Source organism: Saccopteryx leptura, chromosome 9, assembly GCF_036850995.1.
Source record: "Saccopteryx leptura isolate mSacLep1 chromosome 9, mSacLep1_pri_phased_curated, whole genome shotgun sequence".
Lineage (NCBI taxonomy): Eukaryota > Metazoa > Chordata > Mammalia > Chiroptera > Emballonuridae > Saccopteryx > Saccopteryx leptura.
In genome coordinates, this window is record NC_089511.1 from 22,483,028 (window position 1) to 22,505,543 (window position 22,516).

The 22,516-nt window shown below is 41.1% G+C and overlaps 2 protein-coding genes across 4 annotated transcripts in view; one reads left to right on the plus strand and one right to left on the minus strand.

Annotated features, from left to right (window-relative positions):
* LOC136380711 (IST1 homolog) overlaps window positions 1-22,516 on the minus strand; it is a 450,214-nt gene that overhangs the window by 107,386 nt on the left and 320,312 nt on the right. The gene's annotated exons all lie outside the window — the stretch shown is intronic.
* The window catches only part of AP1G1 (adaptor related protein complex 1 subunit gamma 1), a 93,228-nt gene that overhangs the window by 14,174 nt on the left and 56,538 nt on the right, over window positions 1-22,516 (plus strand). For all 3 annotated transcript variants that reach the window (XM_066348747.1, XM_066348748.1, XM_066348746.1), the window contains one exon: window positions 12,773-12,976. In XM_066348747.1, coding sequence (XP_066204844.1) covers window positions 12,776-12,976 — 201 coding nt within the window. In that variant the 5' untranslated portion in view covers window positions 12,773-12,775. The remainder of the gene's footprint in view (window positions 1-12,772; window positions 12,977-22,516) is intronic.

The window sequence follows — 22,516 nt, forward strand, 5'->3', positions numbered from 1 at the left end:
TGAGGATGGCTCTGTGGCCTCTGCCTCAGGCGCTAGAATGGCTCTGATTGCGGCAGAGCGATGCCCAGAGATGGGCAGAGCATCGCCCCCTGGTGGGCATGCCGGGTGGATCCCGGTTGGGCGCATGCGGGAGTCTGTCTGAGTGCCTCCCCGTTTCCAGGTTCGGAAAAATACAAAAAAAAAAAAATATATATATATATATATTTTTTATTAAAATAATATTGTATATTAAAATTTTTTTCACTCACATTTATTCATAAACAAATTACGTAATAAAATTTTGTTTACTTAAACGAATTATTTTTGTATTTAACATTTTTTTTTTTCCTGAAGTTGGAAACAGGGAGGCAGTCAGACAGACTCCCGCATGCGCCTGACCGGGATCCACCCGGCACGCCCACCAGGGGATGATGCTCTGCCCATCCGGGGCATCGCTCTGCTGCAATCAGAGCCATTCTAGCGCCTGAGGCAGAGGCCACAGAGCCATCCTCAGTGCCCCGACCAACTTTGCTCCAATGGAGCCTTGGCTGTGGGAGGGGAAGAGAGAGACAGAGAGGAAGGAGAGTGGGAGGGGTAGAGAAGTAGATGGGCGCTTCTCCTGTGTGCCGTGGCCGGGAATCGAACCCGGGACTCCTGCACGCCAGGCCAACGCTCCACCGGCCAGGGCTGTATTTAACATTTTTTAATTTTAATATTTCAGCCCGTGAAAAAAGTTTTTTTTCTCATCTGGCCTGGGGGCAAAAACTGTTGGCCATGCCTGTTCTAGGCCATAGTGAAACCTGATGACAGAACTATACCTGTCTCACAATGGTGTTTGCCTCCTCAGTGACCAAAATTTTTATCTCCAGATTTAGTATCTTTTCAAACAGTGATACACTAATACTGATCTCCCCTTTTCACTCTGTAGAACATTTTCCTTCTAAGAACACAGTTCTTCATGTAGGGAAAATAGATGTGCACTAATGCTCTCTCCACCCCAGAAAGAAAAGAATAATTCTATTATAGAGGACAAAGAAGGGCATTTTATTTTGATATAGTGTACAAGCCATGTGAATATTAAACCTGTGGACAGTTAGGCATTGGTAAAAGTCATTGAAATACTAAATGTAAATGTTTAGATATAAAAGGAGAGATTAAAAGAAACACAATCAGCCTGACAGGGCGGTGGCGCAGTGGATAGAGCATTGGACTGGGATGCAGAGGACCCAGGTTCGAGGCCCCGAGATCGCCAGCTTGAGCGCAGGTTCATCTGGTTTGAGCCAAAGCTCACCAGCTTGGACCCAAGGTCGCTGACTCGAGCAAGGGGTTACTTGTTCTGCTGTAGCCCCAGTTCAGGCACATACGAGAAATTAATCAATGAACAACTAAGGTGTCGCAACGAAAAACTAATGATTGATGCTTCTCATCTCTCTCTGTTCCTGTCTGTCTGTCCCTCTCTTTGACTCTCTCTCTGTCACTGTAAAAAAAATAAAGAAACACAATCATTGTGTTAGGCATAACATCATTCTCAGTCTTTGATGGGTTGGGTAGTTAATAAGAGCAGATAACTATCTGAACTATAAAATTCTTAGAAATGTATTCATAGATAAAATTTTATTATTTTTTTAATGTAATTATCATCTTTATTTTTTAAGAGTTTTATTGAGGTATGATATACCAAAACATTGCATGTATTTAATATATATAATTTGATGAGTTAGGCTTCAATTTTATATTCAGGATATGTATATATTTTTTCTTTGTTCCTCTTGAGAGTAGAGGAAATAGACTCCTGCATGTGCCCCAACTGGTATTTGTCTGGGGCCGATGTTCAATTAGCAGCGATATTTTTAGCACTGGAGGCTGATGCTGGTCCCAACTGATGCTTGAACCGATTGAGCCACTGGCTGTAGATGGGGAATGGGAGGGAAAGAGAAGCAGGTGGTTGCTTTTCCTGTGTGCCCTGACCGGGAATCGAACCTGGGACGTCCATGTGCTGGGCCGATGCTCAATCCACTGTGCCAGCTGCCAAGGCCTATATATATTCAGTTTTCTTTACCCTCTGCATTAAATGTACAATGTTGATCTTAAACCATTTTTCTTTTCAGTTAAAAAATTTACTGTTTGATTTTAGAGAAGGAGGGAAAGAGAGAGAAAGAGAAACATCAATTTGCTATTTCACATAGGTGTACATTCATTGGTTTCTTTTTCTATGTGGTCTGGCTGGTGATACCCATATCCTTGACTCATCGGGATGATGCTCCAACCAACTGAGCTACCTGGTCAGGTCAAAGATCTTGAACCATTTCTTTTCTTCTCTTTTCTTTCTTTGTTTCTCTTTTTTGAGATAGAGAAAGGAAAATAGAGAAACGAGAGGGGAAAGGGAAGCATTCACTTGTTGTTCTACTCAGTTGTGCGTTCATTGGTTGCTTCTCATGTATGCCTTGACCAGGGATTGAACCCACAACCTTGATGTTTCTGGACGACACTCTTAACCGACTGAGTTAACTGGCCCGGCCCTTGAACCATTTCTTGATGAATCAGGTCTTGTTATAATAACAAATTATGCTATTTGTAATTTATTAATGGTCTTAGGAGTTTAAGGGGAGTTGAATGCTTTTTGCTAGCACACTCAGATTATGCTTAGTGTGTATGTTTAAGAAATACTTTAATTTTGGCCTGACCAGGCAGTGGCTCAGTGGATAGAGCATCATACTGGGATGCAGAGGACCCAGGTTCAAAACCCCAAGGTCTCTGGTTTGAGCGTGGGCTCACCACCTTGAGCATGGGGTCGCTGCCTTGAACATGGGATCATAAATATGACCTCATGGTCGCTGGCTTGAAGCCAAGGTCTCTGGCTTGAACAAGGAGTCACTCGCTCTGCTGTAGCACCCTGGTCAAGGCACATAGAGAAAACAATCAATGAACAACTAAGGTGCCACAACGAATACTTGATACTTCGATGCTTCTCATCTCTCTCCCTTCTTGTCTGTTCGTCCCTATCTATCCCTCTATCTCTGTTGCAAAAAAACAAAAGAGAAGAAAAATAGAAATACTTTAATTTTGGATTGTTTTAAGCGAGACAGACAGACACACAGACATATAAGAAGGGAGAAAAATGAGAAGCATCAAGTATTCGTTGCGGCACCTTAGTTGTTCATTGATTGTACAGCCCAAACCAGTGACCATGGGCTCAAGCTAGTGACCTTGGGCTTCAAGCCAGTGACCTTTGGACTCAAGTCAGTGACCATGGGGTCATGTCTATGTGCCCATGCTTAAGCGGCGACCTTGTGCTCAAGCCAGCGACCTTAGGGTATTGAACTTGGGTCCTCAGTATCCCAGGATGACACTATTCACTGTGCCACTGCCTGGTCAGGCTGCATTTTTTTTTAAAATTGCAAATTAAGGTAATTAATGGAAGTAAAAGGCAGAGATTTACCTTTTTGCTTAATTATTAAAATTAAAAAAAAATTTTTAAAATTCATTTTAGAGGGACTGGCAGGGGGACTGAGAGAGAAATGGGGGAGAAATGGGTCAACTCCCATATGTACCTTGACCAGGCAAACCCAATGTTTTGAACTGGTGACCTCAGCGTTCCAGTTCGATGCTTTATCTACTGCACCACCACAGGTCAGGTGATTTTAAAATTTTTTATAGGATAGAAATCTATAATGTAAAACACAAACTTTTTTATTTTTTAAGTTGTAAGAAAACAAACTGAAATCTAACCTCTTGACAATTTTTCAGTTTCACAATGCAGTATTGTTAACTGTAGGCACAATGTTGTGTAGCATATCTTCAGAATTTATTAATCTTGCTATAATGCTATTTGAATGCTTGTTTCTGCTAGATGTAGGTTTTTAATTTATTTATTGTTTTGCTGCTGTTTTTGTTTCTTCCCTTGCTTTTAGGTGACATTTTTTTATTTTTATTTTTTTATTCATTTTTAGAGAGGGAGAAGGGGGGGGAGGTGGAAGCATCAACTCCCATATGTTGATGGCAAGCCCACGGTTTTGAACTGGCGACATCAGCATTTCCAGGTCGCTTTATCCACTGCGCCACCACAGGTCAGGCCAACTTTTAGGTGACATTTTAAACTAACATCAGTGCCCTTCCCTAAAACAACCTCTATATTTTGGACCCTCTTTCTCATTTTATTTCTCAGTTTTCTAATTTGTACTATCTGAAATAATAATACACAAGATTGTAATAATCACAAGACTGTAAAAATGTTTTGGAGTCTCAGCTATGTTCTATGTAGCTGAGTCATTACATTACATTCATACCTTTTTTAAAGATAAAATTTGTTATTGTTATTTATGACAAGTGTTTAAGCTGTTCTATTTTAAGGAATCCTGTGGTTTTTGAGTATTTTTATAAGCAAGTAAAAACTAAAAATAAGGTAATCGCAACGTAATAAAAGCAAGTAGGTTATGTTTTCTAGATTATGTGGTCTACAGTATTCACTACATAGGTTAGATGTTTGAATTTAATTAAAAATGTTTTTTATTGATTTTAGAGGGAGGGAAGGAGAGAGAAAGAGAGTGTGTAAGAAAGAAACATCAGTTTGTTGTTTCACTTATTAATACGTTCATTGGTTGATTCCTGTATGTGCCTGGACAGGAGATCAAAACTGCAACCTTGGTGTGTCGGAATGATGCATCAATTGAGCTACCCAGCCTGGGCCTGAATTTAATTTTTAATATGAAATGTATTAGACATAAAATGTATGAAGAATAATCTTAAACATTCTCTTACAACCTACTCTAAGAAATAAAATATCACCAATATAGCTGAAGCCTCTTCAGTATTACTTTGTCCCTAATCATATTGCCCTTCCCCCCAGAAGTGTCACTGTGTTAGATTTGATTTCTATCTTTCATATGCATGTTCTTATTGTCTTGCTGCGTTTTTGTATTTATAAAGAATAGGTCCTTTTACATGTTTTAAACCTTTATAAATGTTACTGTGTATCTTCCGGCAACTTGTTTTTGTACAAAATTAATTTATAGTTTATATATTTATATATATGTATTTATAGTTTATATAGTCAACATAATAGCCACATTTATTTAGTGCTCACTATATACCAAGCACCGTGCTAAGAATTTCACAGGTATTCTCAGATGAGGAACTGGACGCTCTGAGAGGTTTAGCCATTTACTCAAGGACACAGCTAATAAGTGGTAGAGCTGGGATTCAAACCCAGGTCATTTTACTCCAGGGACATCATATTAAACAGTTATAAGGGTCATTCGATAAGAACGAGGGTCCACAATCCTCTATCTCAGTTCTGAAATTTAGAAAACACTGAAAACTGAGAGTTCTTCATAATTCTTTTGGTGTTAAATTCTGACTTGCCCAGACATGAGACTGTTAATATTTATTTCTGTCTTTTAGTATAAATATTTGTATATATTGTTGCAGAAAAATTGTTTGATAATGGAACTGCTGCCTTAGACATGGTGGGTCACATAGTATATGCACTCTGTTACCTTTCTAAAATTCGGAAAATTCTGAGTTCTGTTTAAAATTTTGGATGAAAAATTGTAGACTGGTGCTGTGCTACAGATCTCTTTTATATGGGATTTTGGAGTTGTTGGGCAGATCCACAAAGCACTTAATTTTTTAAATTTTATTTATTTTTATTTTTCTGAAGTGAGAAGCAGGGAGGCAGAGAGACAGACCTCCTGCATGAGGTGGAGGCCATGGAGCCATCCTCAGTCCCGGGCCAACTTTGCTCCAATGGAGCCTTGGCTGCAGGAGGGGAAGAGAGAGACAGAGAGGAAGGAGAGGGAGAAGGGTGAAGAAGCAGATGGGCGCTTCTCTTGTGTGCCCTGGCCGGTAATTGAACCTGGGACTTCCACATGCCAGTCTGCCAGGGCTGCTCTTAATTTTACAAAAGAAAAAAATTCTAACTATTGAATTAGTTTGGCCAAAATTTGGTTTGCCATAAGTATAATTTTTATGTTCTGTTTTTATCAGCAGTTTATGGCTGGAGTTGTAAATATTTGTTTTTCTCACTACAGTTTTGAGTTGTTTGTTTTTAAAATTAAGTGAGAGGCAGGGAGGCAAAGATGGACTCCTGCGTGAACCACGACCAGAATCCACCTGGCAAATACCCTACTGGGCGATGCTCTGCCCATCTGAAGGTGCTGCTCAACTGAGCTGTTTTAGTGCCTAAGGAGAGGCCATGGAGTCATCCTCAGTGCCCTGGGTCAGCTTGCTCAAATGGTTTGAGCCATAGCTGCAGGAGGAGAAGTTGGGGTGAGAAGAGGGGGTGAAGAAGCCGATGGGCGCTTCTCCTGTGTGTCCTGACTGGGAATCAAACCTGGGACTTCCTCAGGGTGGGCTGGTGCTCTACCACTGAGCAAACCAGCCAGGGCACAGTTTTGAATTCTTTTTTTTTTTTTTAATTTATTTATTTTATTTATTTATTTTTTTTACAGAGACAGAGAGAGAATCAGAGTGAGAGATAGACAGGGACAGACAGACAAGAAGAACGGAGAGAGATGAGAAGCATCAATCATTAGTTTTTCGTTGCGCATTGCGACACCTTAGTTGTTCATTGATTGCTTTCTCATATGTGCCTTGACCGTGGGCCTTCAGCAGACCGAGTAACCCCTTGCTTGAGCCAGCGACCTTGGGTCCAAGCTGGTGAATTTTTGCTCAAACCAGATGAGCCCACGCTCAAGCTGGCGACCTCGGGGTCTCGAACCTGGGTCTTCCGCATCCCAGTCTGATGCTCTATCCACTGCGCCACCACCTGGTCAGGCTTGAATTCTTAAGGACAGAGACTGTTCTTGCCAGTCTCAGCATCTACTGCAATGCCAGGCATAGAGAAGACACAGCAAATTGTTGAATGATTGATTAGCACTTTTTGTTATAACTTGTTTCCCTATTACTTAAGTCATGGGATAGTGTGACTAAGAATTGGGATAGGAGGGAAAAGGAGAGGCTCATAAAGCTAACTTCTGATTCCATATTTTTTTACATTCTCCTTCCCCATTTGAAATTGATTTAATGATGCTTATATTAATGTCATTTGTAATATTCTGGTTTTTTTTTTTTTTTACAGAAACAGAGGGATAGATAGGGACAGATAGGAACAGAGAGAGATGAGAAGCATCAATCATCAGTTTTGGGGTTTTTTTTTTTTTTTTTTTACAGAGGCAGAGTCAGAGACAGGGACAGACAGACAGGAACGGAGAGATGAGAAGCATCAATCATTAGTTTTTCGTTGCGCATTGCGACACTTTAGTTGTTTGATCGCTTTCTCATATGTGCCTTGACTGCGGGCCTTCAGCAGACTGAGTAACCCCTTGCTTGAGCCAGCGACCTTGGGTCCAAGCTGGTGAGCTTTACTCAAACCAGATGAGCCTGCGCTCAAGCTGGCGACCTTGGGGTCTCGAACCTGGGTCCTCCACATCCCAATCTGACGCTCTATTCACTGAGCCACCGCCTGGTCAGGCTGTGATAGTCTATTTTATAACTGAAGTCTAAGGAGCCTTGAACCTTTAAACTATTTTTTTCATTTTCTTGATTAAATATCTTATTTCTGTTCCTTGCTGAATTCAAGATTCTCAAACTTAATGGCTGTATTTCACTTTAGTGCATATGTATGCTCCTTATGTAGTTCAGTTTATTTTTTCCTTGTAAAGACCTGCTTGACAGTATTCATCTATGAGGGGGACTACATTTGACTTATAAAAAATGATACTTTTAAAATAAAAAAACTGAAAATAGGATGATTTGAAAGATGTTTATCAAATCCTATATATTTTCTCATTGAGTTTTAGCGGTAATTCTATGCCATATTATTATTATTTTTTATGCCATTATTTTTTAGTTGATGGAACAGAGGTTTGGAGAACTCTGCTTGCCCTGGTTTGCTTGGAGGACAATGATAGTTGATTATTAAGATCTTTCTTTTTTTTTGTTTTGACTCTAATATTTCTTTTAACTGCTCTTTAATGAAATGTCTGTATTTTTACGATTTATAGAAACAGGACTATTTAATGTTATATTAACAGTATATATTTGAAAGATTTAAGAACTTTGATCTATCATTCAAAAGTCTTCATTCAAAATACAAAACTATAATCTCCAAGGTTTATTAATGTAAGAAGACTAGGGTGCGGGCAGGGGGAAAGACTGGCTTACTAGGCTCAGTTCTGTAAACTAGTAGTTTTTTTCTTCTGCTTGTAATTGCTTCACTTTAATTGCTCCTTCTTCCAGTGCATAGTTCCTGCAGTGTGCCTCCCTCCTTTCAGGGCTTTGGCCAAAATAAAGATACAGATTTCTTATTCTCTTCTGCAGGATTTGAAATGACTGGAATTTTTAGAATAGACTTTCTTACATATCTTTTAGTATCCCCAACCTTAACTACTGGGAACCAGTGTTAATCTTTTCCCCCTCACTATAGTTTTGTCCCTTTGAAAATATATAATTGAAATCATTCAGTATGTAACCTCTTGAAACAGTTTTCTTTCACTGGGCATAATGTCTTAGACCTGTGTGCTGTTAAGGCATATAGCAATATTCTGTTCCTTTTTATTGCTACATAGTGTTCCATTTTATGAATTTACTACATTTTGTTTCCAGTTTTTTTTGACAATTATGAACATGGCGCTCTAAACGTTCATAGATAGTATTTTTGTGAAGAAATGTTTTCTAGAATAAATTCCTAGATGTGAGATTGCTGGGTTATATAGTAAGCATATTGCCAGACTGTTCCAGAGTGGCAGTACCATTTTTCATCCCTACCAGCAACATGTGATACTTGTCGCTCTGCATCCTCCCCAGCACTTGGTATTTTAGCCATACTAATAGGTGTGTAGCCTGACCAAGCGGTGGCTGAGTGGATAGAGCGTCGTACTGGGATGCAGAGGACCCAGCTTTGAAACCTGGAGGTTGCTGGCTTGAGCACGGGCAACCAGCTTGAGTGCGGGCTCACCAGCTTGAGTACAAGGTGGCTGGCCTGAGCATGGGATCATAGACATGACCTCATGGTCGCTGGCTTGAGCCCAAGGTCATTGGCTTATGCAGGGGGTCACTTGCTCTGCTGTTGTAGCCCCCCCACCCCTGGTCAAGGCTTACATGAGGAAGCAATCAATGAACAACTAAGGCAATGGTTCTCAAAGTGTGCGCCGGGGCACACTGGTGCACCCTAGAAGATTTCCAGGTGCGCCCTATGGTATTCCAGAGAGATAGGTGTCTGTTGGGGACCAAAAAACCAACAGGGTTTTTGGAGTTTAGATTTTTGTGGGACAGAAGTGTGGGGAATAGGCTGTAAGCCAGCGGTTCTCAACCTGTGGGTCGCGACCCCGGTGGGGCTTGAACGACCAAAACACAGGGGTCGCCTAAAGCCATCTGATGATTAAACATAAGGAATTGTCTCTTGAAGCCTTTTGGATTTTTTTTTTTGTATTTTTTTGTATTTTTCTGAAACTGGAAACGGGAGGCAGTCAGACTCCCACATGAGCCCGACCGGGATCCACCCGGCACACCTACCAGGGGGCGATCCTCTGCCCATCCGGGGCGTCGCTCTGTCGTGACCAGAGCCACTCTAGCGCCTGGCGCAGAGGCCAAGGAGCCATCCCCAGCGCCCGGGCCATCTTTTGCTCCAATGGAGCCTCGGCTGCGGGAGGGGAAGAGAGAGAGAGAGAGAGGGGAAGGAGACGGGGAGGGATGGAGAAGCAGATGGGCGCCTCTCCTGTGTGCCCTGGCTGGGAATCGAACCCGGGACTTCCGCACGCCAGGCTGATGCTCTACCACTGAGCCACCCGGCCAGGGCCCCTTTTGGATTTCTATAAAAGAAAAATATGTGGCAATATCTGAAAAAGCTTTGAACATTTTACTACAATTTTCAACATCCTATTTATGTGAATTAGGATTTTTTACCCTCAACACAATTAAGAGTAAAAAGAGAGAAATTCTTCAGTGTATTGACGAGGAAATGAGAGTTTTCCTTTCAAATATATGCCCAAACATTGAAGAAATCGCTAGGACACATCAGGCTCATGTTTCTCATAAACACAAGAATGAAAAAACTTAACACATTTATGCCAGGACCTGCTGAATTTACTAAATCTTATTAAGAATGTATCTATATTATATATATAGAAAGATAATTTTTTTTTATTTTTTAACCTCTCTTTTTTATGAATTCTAAAAAGCATAACTCAAAAAATGTAACATAAAAATGTTTTTAATATCAGAATAAATTTAATTTTGTATTTATTTTGCTTTACCATAAAAGCACACTCAGACTTTATATTTTTTTCTTTAATATTTGACTTAATTGTTACAACATATTTCTCAGAAATTTGTATATAGTGCGCCTACAATTTGTAGGATTTTAAATGCGCCCCGACTTCAAGAAGTTTGAGAACTACTGAACTAAGGAGCTGCAGTGGAGAATTGATGCTTCTTATCTCTCTCCCTTCCTGTCTGTCCGACTGTCCTTATCTTTCCCTCTCTCTGTTTCTGTCACAAAAAGAAAATAGGCCTGACCAGGCAGTTGCACATTGGATAGAGCGTTGGACTGGGATGTGGAGGACCCAGGTTTGAGACCCTGAGGTTGCCAGCTTGAGCACGGGCTCATCTGGTTTGAGCAAGGCTCACCAGCTTGGACCCAAGGTCGCTGGCTCGAGCAAGGAGTCACTCACTCTGCTCTAGCCCCCGGTCAAGCCACATATGAGAAATCAATCAATGAACAACCAAGGAGCCACAACGAAGAATTGATGGTTCTCATCTCTCTCCCTTCCTGTCTGTCCCTATCTGTTTCTCTCTCTCTCGCTCTCTGTCTCTGCCACAAAAAAAAAAGAAAATGGGTGTATAGAGGTATCTTACTGTGGTTTAATCTGCATTTCTCTAGTACATAATGTTGAGCATCTTTTTTTTTTTTTTTTGTATTTTTCTGAAGCTGGAAACGGGGAGAGACAGTCAGACAGACTCCCGCATGCGCCGGAACGGGATCCACCCGGCACGCCCACCAGGGGCGACGCTCTGCCGAGACCAGAGCCATTCTAGCGCCTGGGGCAGAGGCCAAGGAGCCATCCCCAGCGCTCGGGCCATCTTTTGCTCCAATGGAGCCTCGGCTGCGGGAGGGGAAGAGAGAGAGAGGAAGGAGAGGGGGAGGGGTGGAGAAGCAGATGGGTGCTTCTCCTGTGTGTCCTGGCCGGGAATCGAACCCGGGTCCCCCGCACGCCAGGCCGACGCTCTACTGCTGAGCCAACCGGCCAGGGCCAATGTTGAGCATCTTTTTAAATGTGCTTATTTATCATTCTCATATCTCTTCGGTGAAGTGTCTGTTTTACTCTCTTGCCCATTTTAAAACACTGCAGTTTGAGAGCTTCTTTTATGTTCTGGATACAAGTCCTTTGTCAGATACATATATCAGCAAGAGAGAGACAGACAAGAAGGGAGAGAGATTACAAGCATCAATTTGTAGTTGTTGCACTTTAGTTGTTCATTGATTGCTTCTCATATGTATCTTGACGGGTAAAGTGGGGGTTATTCCTGCTGAGCCGATGACCTTGGGCTTCAAGCCAGTGACCCCATGCTTGGCGCTGGATGAGCCCGTGCTCAAGCTGGCAACCTTGGGGTTTAAACCTGGTACCTCAGTGTACCAGATCAGTGCTCTATTCACTGCGCCATTACAGGTCAGACAGATTTTCTTTTTCTTCTTTTCTTTTTAGATAGAGAGAGGAAGGGAGAGATAAAAAGCATCAACCTGTAGTTGTGTCTTTTTAGTTGTTTATTGATTGCTTCTCATATGTGCCTTGAATCGTACGTACAAGGGGCTCAAATCAAACCAGTGACCCCTTGCTCAAACTAGCAATCTCGGGCTTGAGCCAGTGACCTTTGGGTTCCAATGATCATTTTGGCTATTACAGGTTCTTTTTTTACTTTTAAAAATACTCAGGAAAATATGATATTAATAATCCTCTGAGTTTGGTTTACTATTTTTCTCCTCAATCACATTTTCAAAGCAATTCCAGTGTTCTGAATAACATTTTTTGGAAAGGTGATTTAACCTGACGATTGGTCTTTTTTCCTAATCCCTCACTTTGTTGAGTTGAGCTTTGTGGTAATATTCAGTATTCATCTGATACTTTGTTGAACTGTGCTGAGTTTAACGACAGCTGAGTAGAAATACCTGTTTTCTCTAAGGCTAAGCCATAAACCTTTCTTTATTACTTTATTTTTTTTAATTTATTTTCTTTAAGTGAGAGCAGGGAAGATAGACTCCTGCAGGTTCCCTGACTGGGATCCACTGTCTGTGGTTGATGCTTAAACCAACTGTGCTATCCTTAGCACCTGAGGCTAATGCTTGGATCAACTGAGCTATCCTCAGTGCCTGGGGCCAACGCTTGAACCAGTGGGGCCACTGGTTGAGAGAGTGGAGGAGAGAGAGAACTGGGAGAGGGAGAGGAAGAGAAGCAGATGGTTGCTTCTCATCCCCTGAACGGGGATCGAATCTGGGACATCCACATGCCAGGCTGACACTCTGTCCATTGAGTAAACTGGCCAGGGCCAGACTTTACATGTTGAAGTATTCTATGTTTTATTTTGCTGAATTTAATACTTAATATCCTTAGTTTTATTTTATCCAGAAGTTAACTGAGTTGTGGGAGTTGTTTACAATAGCTTTGCTGAAGCTTTGTATCACTCACTGACTTAGCAAGTCTTGAATTCATAAGAATCAGAAATTTATTGGAAAGTTGTGTGAATGGTTTTGGTAGTAAAAATATGTGAACATCTTTATTTAATGTCTTTTCATGTCCAGAGGATGCCAGCCCCCATCAGATTGCGGGAGCTGATCCGGACCATCCGGACAGCTCGAACCCAAGCCGAAGAAAGAGAAATGATCCAGAAAGAATGTGCTGCAATCCGGTCATCTTTTAGAGAAGAAGATAATACATACCGGTGTCGGAATGTGGCAAAATTACTATATATGCACATGCTGGGCTATCCTGCTCACTTCGGACAGGTAGGCTGGGCTGAGACCACATCTAGCAAGGGTACTCTTGTTTGAATGACAGTAGCTCAGAGACTTTCAATCTTTTCCTGTCAGGATGACAGGATACTTTGATAGTCTTGTAGTCTGATCATTGTTGAACTGCGGGTAGAATTGAGAGAGAAAACTATAGGCTTAGAAAGGCATGATACTGCCATCAGTCGTCCTTTCCATTGGGAATCTCTCATTATGTGGATTAAAATATGTTTTGATGGTGGCAGCTAGCTTCTTAAAACCTGACCAGGGTTAACCAGTAGATTGTGATTGTTCTGTGACAGTGCCTGGACTAGAATGAGTATTTAGGAAAAGTTTGCCTAATGTTTCCTTAATTATTTTCTCTGAGAACTATATTATAAGGTGGAACACTCACGACAGATGTTTTCAAGTAAAAGAAATTAGGTGGTTGCCAAATAATGGCATTAAAATTTTATCCTATTAAAAACATTTTTTTTTCCTATTACCTGAAATACGCTTGAACATTGAGCACTGAATATTGGGGTATGCTCCAACATTGACATTAATTAAATGGAATTCAGTTTACATTTACATGAAGTTTTTATTTTTATTTTCCTGTTTTTCATCTTAGCATCATTGCTTCATGTTATTTTAGGGCTTTAAAATAATTCTAAAAATAAAGTTAACAGAATATTAAAAAAAAAAAGACTTTGTCCTAATTACCTCTTGCTTTGATTGCTATACTCACTGTGCGGGTCTGCTTCCTGACCCTCTCTCACACACAAAGGCATATTCTATAGCGAGTCTCAGCTTTGAGCATATTCTTGGTTATAACTGCTTTCTTCTGTCCGTGTTTATCCATAAAAGGGGTTTGAGTCACAGAGAAGGGTATAGTGTTTTACAGTCCTTATTTATGCTATTAAATTTTATTTCAGCCCTGGCCGGTTAGCTCAGTTGAAGAGCATCGGCCTGACGTGCAGGAGTCCCGGGTTCGATTCCCAGCCAGGGCACACAGGAGAAGTGCCCATCTGCGTATCCACCCCTCCCCTTCTCCTTCCTCTCTGTCTCTCTCTTCCCCTCCAGCAGCCAAGGCTCCATTGGAGCAAAATTTGCCCGGGCGCTGAGGATGGCTCTGGCCTCTGCCTCAGGTGCTAGAATGGCTCTGGTTGCGGCAGAGCGACACCCCAGATGGGCAGAGCATCGCCCCCTGGTGGGCATGCCAGGTGGATCCCAGTCAGGCGCATGTGGGAGTCTGTCTGACTGCCTCCCCATTTCCAGCTTCAGAAAAATACACACACACAAAAAAAATTGATTTCAATTAATTTAAGAATTGTATTATATGCTAAGTAGTCTTTTTAAGGAAAAGAATGCAAAATTGAAGGAAAGAATGTGCAACACTAGGTAGGAAAAAAATACCATCCATATTTTCATTATTCGAAGATAAGTATTGTTAATGTTTGGATATTTATTAGGAAAGTTGTCCACCAGTTTATGTTCTTTTTAGCTTCATAACTTTAGTAGAAACAGATTCTCCCACCCCTGAGTTAAAACAAAAAAGTAAGGGGGATGAATCCTATTAGACGGATTAGTCTTGAGTTCGTCTTGGGGCTGGCAGTCAGATTAGCCTCTCTAGAAGTACATGCTTGAGAGCAGGAGAGCATTATTTCACCAAAGGAAAATTGAGGTGTCAGTAGCAGAGGGAAGGAGGACCAAATATTAGGCAGGCAAAAACAACAGCAGTCGTCTATGGACAAAAATGTATGTGCTTTTACCACGTGAAAAATTGATTCAGCCTGGCCCATGGTGGCACGGTGGATAGAGTGCCGACCTGGACCCAAACGCTGGCCGGTTCGAAACTCTGGGCTTGCCCAGTCAAGGCACATACGAGAAGCAACCAATGAATAGCTAGAGTGAAGCAACTACTTCTTGTTCCCTGCCCCCTCTGTAAAATCAATAAAAAAAAAAAAAGAAAAATTGATTCAGATCGTTATTCCTGTAGTGCATGGCATAGCTAGTACTGTAAAGCAAATATATGTTTATATATTCTTTTTAGCTAATTTCAAGTAGACACGTTAGATTTACAGAAATCTGATATACTCTATTATAAAAGTGTCAGGTCAGGGTAAAACTCTTAAGCCCTCCACTCAGTCAGCTACTGTTAACATCATGGCAACAGTATATTTGCATACTCCCAAGGGAGTTCTTTGAAGACAAATTCTTTAAATCACAGGATAGATGTAAGACTTAGGTGATATTTATTTATTTACTTCCTTACTTATTTATTTATTAGATGAGAGGAGGAGATAGTGAGGTAGACTCCCTGCATGCGCCCCCACTGGGATCCACCCAGCAACACCTTAGGCTAATACTCAAATCCACCGAGCTATATTTAGTGTCTGAGACTGATGCACTTGGATCAGATAAGCTACCCTTAGTGCCCAGGGCCAGTGCTGGAACCAGTCAAGCCACTGGCTGTGGGCAGGGAATATGGAGAGAAAAGAAGAGGGATGGGGTGAGAAGCAGATGGTTACTTTTTCTATGTACCTTGGCCAGGAATTGAACCTGGGATATCCAGGGCTGATGATTTATCCGCTGATTGACCAGCCAGGGCTGATATTTTATTTTTATTTTTTATTTATTTATTTATTTATTTTTAAACAGAGAGAGAGTCAGAGAGGAATAGATAGGGACAGACAGATAGGAATGGAGAAAGAGGAGAAGCATCAATCATCAGTTTTTCATTGTGGCACTTTAGTTGTTGATTGATTGTTTTCTCATATGTGCCTTGACCGTGGGGCTACAGCAGACCGAGTAACCCCCTGCTCGAGCCAGCAACCTTGGGTCCAAGCTGGTGAGCTTTGCTCAAACCAGATGAACCCGCGCTCAAGCTGGCAACCTCAGGGTCTCGAACCTGGGTTCTCCGCATCCCAGTCTGACGCTCTATCCACTGCGCACCGCCTGGTCAGGCCATAATTTTATTTTTTAAAATTTATGTTATTATTTTTTTGTGACAGACAGAAGGAGGGACGGATAGGGACAGACAGACAGGAAGGGAGAGAGATGAGAAGCACCAGTTCTTAGTTGTGGCTCCTTAGTTGTTCATTGATTGCTTTCTCTTATGTGCCTTGACAAGGGGAGCTGGGGGGGTAGCACTAACAGCAGAGCAAGTGACCCCTTGCGTCAGGCTAGTGACCATGGGGTCATGTCTATGATCCCATGCTTAAGTCGGATGAGCCCGCACTTAAGCTGGCGATCTTGGGGTTTCGAACCTGGCTCCTCTGCATCCCAGTCCAACACTCTGTCCACTGTGCCACTGCCTGGTCAGATAGGAGTCATAATTTTAAATCCCTATTCTGTTTCCATTTGAATAAATCATGGCTCTATGTATATCAGTAGTTTAATACCCAATCCATAGGAATTTTCATTATTAAGTACCCATAAAGGTTTCTGGTCTAGATTCTCTCACTTGCATATATGAATCACAGTGCCATTTTCATTTAATTATATGTAAAAACAGCCACCCTTTAATCGTGTTTTATTTGTTAGACCTGTGCTGTTCATTAGGATAGCCACTAGCTCTGTAGCCATTGGTCTCTTGAAATATGGCTAGCTTAACTGAGGCAAATATTAAAGGAAAATTAAAAATTTTGGGGGGGTGTACTTGGTGTGCAGTTATTGGAAAACTTTAAAATATGTTTTAGACAACTTGGGTATGTGAATCTCATTTATCAGTTGTAAATTTTAGGAAATTTTATTGCAGGACAAATATTACGGATGGATATGTAGTGTACAAATTGAGATGTGCCATAAGTGTAAAATGCATATTGTATTTAGAAGCCTTAGTACAAAAAAGGTGTAATATATCTAATAATTTTTATGTTGATTATATGTTCAATATTTTAGATATACTGGGTTAAATAAAATATATCACTAAAACTAATTTTACTTGTATCTTTTTACTTTTCACTGAAGCATTTATCTATCTATTTATCTATCATCTATCTTATCTATCTATCTATCTATCTATCTATCTATCTATCTATCTATCATCTATCTGAAGTGAGAATCGGGGAGGCAGAGAGACAGACTCCTGCATGCTCTTGACTGGGATCCACCTGGCATGCCCACTAGGGCGTGATGCTTTGCCCATCTGAGGCGTTGCTCCATTGCAACTGGAGCCATTCTAGCACCTGAGGCAGAGGCCATGGAACCATACTCAGCATCCAGGCCAACTTTGCTCCAATGTAGCCTTGGCTGCGGGAGGGAAAGAGAGAGGCAGACAGATGCTTCCCCTATGTGCCCTGGCTGGGAATTGAACCTGGGACATCCACAAGCTTGGCTGACAGTCTACCACTGAGCCAACTGGCCAGGGCGTTACTACAGTATTTAGCATGGTGCTGACCAATAGAAATAAAATATGAGCCAATGTATAATTTAAAATTTTTTAGCAGGCCACATTTAGTAGATTCTTATTTAAATAATCCTATAACAGATGAGGAAACTGAAATTTAGAGCTCACCTGACTTGTTTAAATTCACACAGCTAGTGCATATTATAGTGGGGATTAGAACTCAATCTTGTATAACTCTAAAGCCTATTCAGTCTTTGATTTTAGTTTGAATATATAAATAGCTATTTACAGCAAGTTTATTTTATTTACAGAGACAGCGAGAGTGTCAGAGAGAGGGATAGATAGGGACAGACAGACAGTAATGGAGAGAGATGAGAAGCATCAATCATTAGTTTTTCGTTGTGACACCTTAGTTGTTCATTGATTGCTTTCTTATATGTGCCTTGACTGTGGGGCTACAGCAGACCGAGTAACCCCTTGCTCAAGCCAGCGACCTTGGGTTTAAGCTTGGTGAGCTTTGCTCAAACCAGATGAGCCCGCACTCAAGCTGGTGACCTCGGGGTTTCGAACCTGGGTCCTTCGCATCCCAGTCTGATGCTCTATCCACTGTGTCACCACCTTGTCAGGCTACAGCAAGTTTATTATTGAGTCATTTATTTATTTTACTCCTGCCTTGCTATACAAAGGATTTTAGATGGCATATGTTACTGGCATCTACTTAAAAGAGAAAAAGAATAGAAGAAAGTAAGATTTGGGAGAAGGAAGAAAACAGAACACAAAGCCAGTGTAGTTGCTGTTAGAGAGGCAACTAAGACAGAAATCCCCTCCACTCAGTTATGTGGTTATTACCCCAATGTAAGAACACAGCTGCAGGAACCAGACTGCCTGGGTATGAATTCTGGCTTTGTTACTTTACTATCTCTGCTATTTTTAGCAAGATTCTCAACCTTCCTCTCTCATTTTTCTCATGTGTAAAATGAGAACAGTTCTAAAACTGTGCAGGGTTATTATGAAGATTAAGTAAATAAAAAGTCAATATTAGTCATTTTACCATTTCCCCAAGGACAGCAAAATTTTTTGAAAAACACTGAATTCTAGCAAAGATTTTCTTGGGTGTGTCTTTTGTCTAGGTAGGAGTCTCTTAGTAATGTAAGAGTCAGTATTCTCAACATTTTTACAACAAAAGCAGTGATAGATTTCCTGTAAGTTTTATAAACTTTTATTTGTGACTTAAACACAACCCAGAAATAAAGTTGAGTATCTAAGAAGTTAGTAATTACAGGAGTGGAAAATGGTGGCTCAGGAGCCATATTTTTTCACATATATATTTTGTTCTCTTGCACAGTACTTAAAGATTGTTTTGAATTTTCTGCCTACATCTAAAAATTAAGGAACTTCTCATAGAAATCTGGATTTCTAGTTTCTCTTAGTAAATCAGAGGATTTGACAATGCTAGATGACATTTTCAAATGGCAGTAGTAGGCTGGGGAGCTTCTCCATGGTGGGCATTCTTTGTTTCTTTCCAGTTTCAGCCTGGCCTGCTATACCCAACTGCTTGTCTACAGTCTTCCCTTCTATCAATATAATGTAGCACTCCACTGCTTTAGGTCTCTGAAGTTTTACAATATTCTCCATAGGGTCTTACATATCTTTGGTGAAATTTATTCATAGGTTCCTTGGAACTCTTGTTCCTTAAACATTATTACATTGTACGTAAATAGAAATACAATTGATTTTTGTTTGTCTACTTATCGTAACATTACTGGACCTGGTCATAAAAGTCCCTATAGACTTCATTGTTTGCATATATTCAATATTATTGTCTGCAAATAATGGCAGTTCCTTTCCTTTTCCATCCTTAGACATTTTTGTTCTTATGTTCTTACTATTCTGTACATGTAGCAAAATATTGAAAAGAAGCAGTGATAATAGGCATCCTTGTCTTGTGCAATCCCAGATTGGCTGGTCCCAAATCTGCGGCAGGAAATGTACAAAATAAGCTTGAACTGTTTTACTGTGCCAGCAAGCAGGAAAGACTACAGAGGTTATGTTAAAAGTATTAAGCAGCCACCAGAAGAGGCTGTTATTCCTCCAAATGAGAAAATTTGAGCTTTAATAAGAATAATGATTATAATTGAAACCAAATAAATTTGTATCAGTGAGTTCATAATAACAGCAAATTCTAAAAACTCCATTGGTCGTTTTTGGAGGATAATATGGAACCAACTAATTTTGGGAAAGAAACAAAAATCAATCCTACTTTTCCTTACCAGTACTTTCTTTTGAAGGACTTACTGTTAAACTTGGTGTATATCGAGAAGTTGCTCCTTAGAGGACTAGTCTAGTCAATAAATAAAGAAGGAATGAAATAATTATATTGCCATTTTTGGAACCCCTGATGACTATAACTGCCGCTAATGTCACAAAAGAGAGACGACCAGCAGAAATAATTTTATGCCTCCTGATGAAAGTATACTACCACCTATGAAGTGTATTTGCTAAAGCAAAACAAAACAAAAACTGAAAAACTTGAATCAAATCAAGCCTTTTGGTGTGTTTTAAAAAGAGACATTTTTTTGCCTGACCTGTGGTGGCGCAGTGGATAAAGCGTCGACCTGGAAATGCTGAGGTCGCCAGTTCAAAACCCTGGGCCTGCCTGGTCAAGGCACATATGGGAGTTGATGCTTCCAGCTCATCCCCCCTTCTCTCTCTCTGTCTCTCTCCTCTCTAAAAATGAATAAATAAAATTTAAAAAAATTAAAAAAAAAAAAAGAGAGAGACATTTTTCCCTGGCCTGTGGTGGCACAGTGGATAAAGCATTGACCTGGAATACTGAGGTCACCGGTTCAAAACCTTGGGCTTGTCTGGTCAAGGCACAATGGGATTTGATGCTTCCTGCTCCTCCTCACTTCTCTTTCTGTCTCTCTCCCCACTTTCTAAAATGAATAAAAAGAAAAAATTTAAAAATAAAAAGACATTTTTATAATAGTATTCATTGCAGCATTGTTTCTAATAGGGATGCACTGGGAACAATCTATATACATCCACAGAAAGAATAGGTAAGTTGTGAGTACCTATATAAGAGAATTAGAGGTTCTTGTTTGGATGTAATACTCAAAAATGTTAAATAGAAAGCAGGAATATGATCTGATGCTTTTAAAAATATTCAGACAAGCCCTGGCCGGTTGGCTCAGCAGTAGAGCGTCGGCCTGGCGTGCAGGGGAACCTGGGTTCGATTCCTGGCCAGGGCACATAGGAGAAGCGCCCATTTGCTTCTCCACCCCCCCCCCTCCTTCCTCTCTCTCTCTTCCCCTCCTGCAACCAAGGCTCCATTGGATCAAAGATGGCCCGGGCGCTGGGGATGGCTCCTTGGCCTCTGCCCCAGGCGCTAGAGTGGCTCTGGTCGGAGCAGAGCGACGCCCCGGAGGGGCAGAGCATCGCCCCCTGGTGGGCAGAGTGTCGCCTCTGGTGGGCATGCCAGGTGGATCCTGGTCGGGCGCATGCGGGAGTCTGTCTGACTGTCTCTCCCTGTTTCCAGCTTCAGAAAAATACCAAAAAAAAAAAAAAAAAAAAAAAGAATTCAGACATAATAATCTTTTCATGGGCAGTAAGGATGTGCAGCATGGCAAAGATGGAACAGAAATTTTAGTTTTGGTTACTCATGGGGTGGAAAGAGGGAAAATGGGACTGAGGCAGAGTATGTAGAGGGCCTCAATTGGTCTTGTAATATTAAAAATTTTTAAATTAAGTAAATAGGGTAAAAAGTTTTTGTTTTTTTTGTGACAGAGAGAAAGAGAGAGAGAGGGACAGATAGGGACAGACAGGAAAGGAAAGTGATGAGAAACATCAATTTTTCGTTGTGGCTCCTTAGTTGTTCATTGATTAATTTTTCATATGTGCCTTGACGGGGCGGGGGGGGGGGAGCTACAGTAGACCGAGTAACCCCTTGCTTGAGCCAGCAACCATGGGCTCAAACTGGTGAGCTTTGCTCAAACCAGATGAGCCCGCATCCAAACTGGCAACCTCAGGGTCTTGAACCTGGGTCCTCCGCATCCCAGTCCGACGTTCTATCCACTGCGCCACCACCTGGTCAGGTGGGTAAAAAGTTTTGAGAAACTTATTAGTGGGTCAGTGAGTGTTATTTTTGTATATTTTTGAGTGAAATATTTTATAATTTTCTCAGAAAATAGGATATAGTAGGAATTTTGTTTATTTACCCTTTCTCGTTCTGCCACAGAATGAAAAAGTGGTCTCTGGTCTATGTAGATGTTATGTTGCCAGGCTACATAGTAGTAATGCAATCACAAACTTGTTCTTCAAAAGTGTGTGTGTGTATAAACTAGAAAGTTATTTCCGAGTACTAAAATGAAATAAAGGTAACTTTTTAAAATATTTTATTTATTTTTTATTATTTATTTATTTTAGAAAGGGGGAGAGTGAGAGACAGAGAGAGAAAAAGGGGGGGAGGAGCAGGAAGCAGCGACTCCCATAGGCCTTGACCAGGCAAGCCTTGGGTGTTGAACCAGCAACCTCAGTGTTTCAGGTTGATGCTTTTTCCACTGCACCACTGCAGGTCAGGCTAAAGGCAACTTAAAATGACCTAATCAATCAGCTGCAGACCCATTGTTTATAATATATATTTTTAATTATTTATTCATTTTATAGAGGAGAGGGGGGGAGGAGAGAGAGAGAGAAGGGGGAGGAGTAGGAAGCATCAACTCCCATATGTGCCTTGACCAGGCAAGCCAGGGTTTTGAACTGGCAACCTCAGTGTTTCCAGGTTGACGCTTTATCCACTGTGCCACCACAGGTCAGGCTGTTTATAATATTTTATTTTCTATTTTTTATTTTTTATTTTTTTCAGAGACAGAGAGTGAGTCAGAGAGAGGAATAGACAAGGACAGACAGACAGGAACGGAGAGAGATGAGAAGCATCAGTCGTTAGTTTTTCATTGCGTGTTGCAACACCTTAGTTGTTCATTGATTGCTTTCTCATATGTGCCTTGACTGTGAGCCTTCAGCAGACTGAGGAGCCCCTTGCTGGATCCAGTGACCTTAGGTTCAAGCTGGTGGGCTTTTGCTCAAACCAGATGAGCCCGTGCTCAAGCTGGCGACCTCGGGGTCTCTAACCTGAGTCCTCTGCATCCCAGTCCGACGCTCTATCCACTGTGCCACCTCCTGGTCAGGCTGTTTATAATATTTTAACG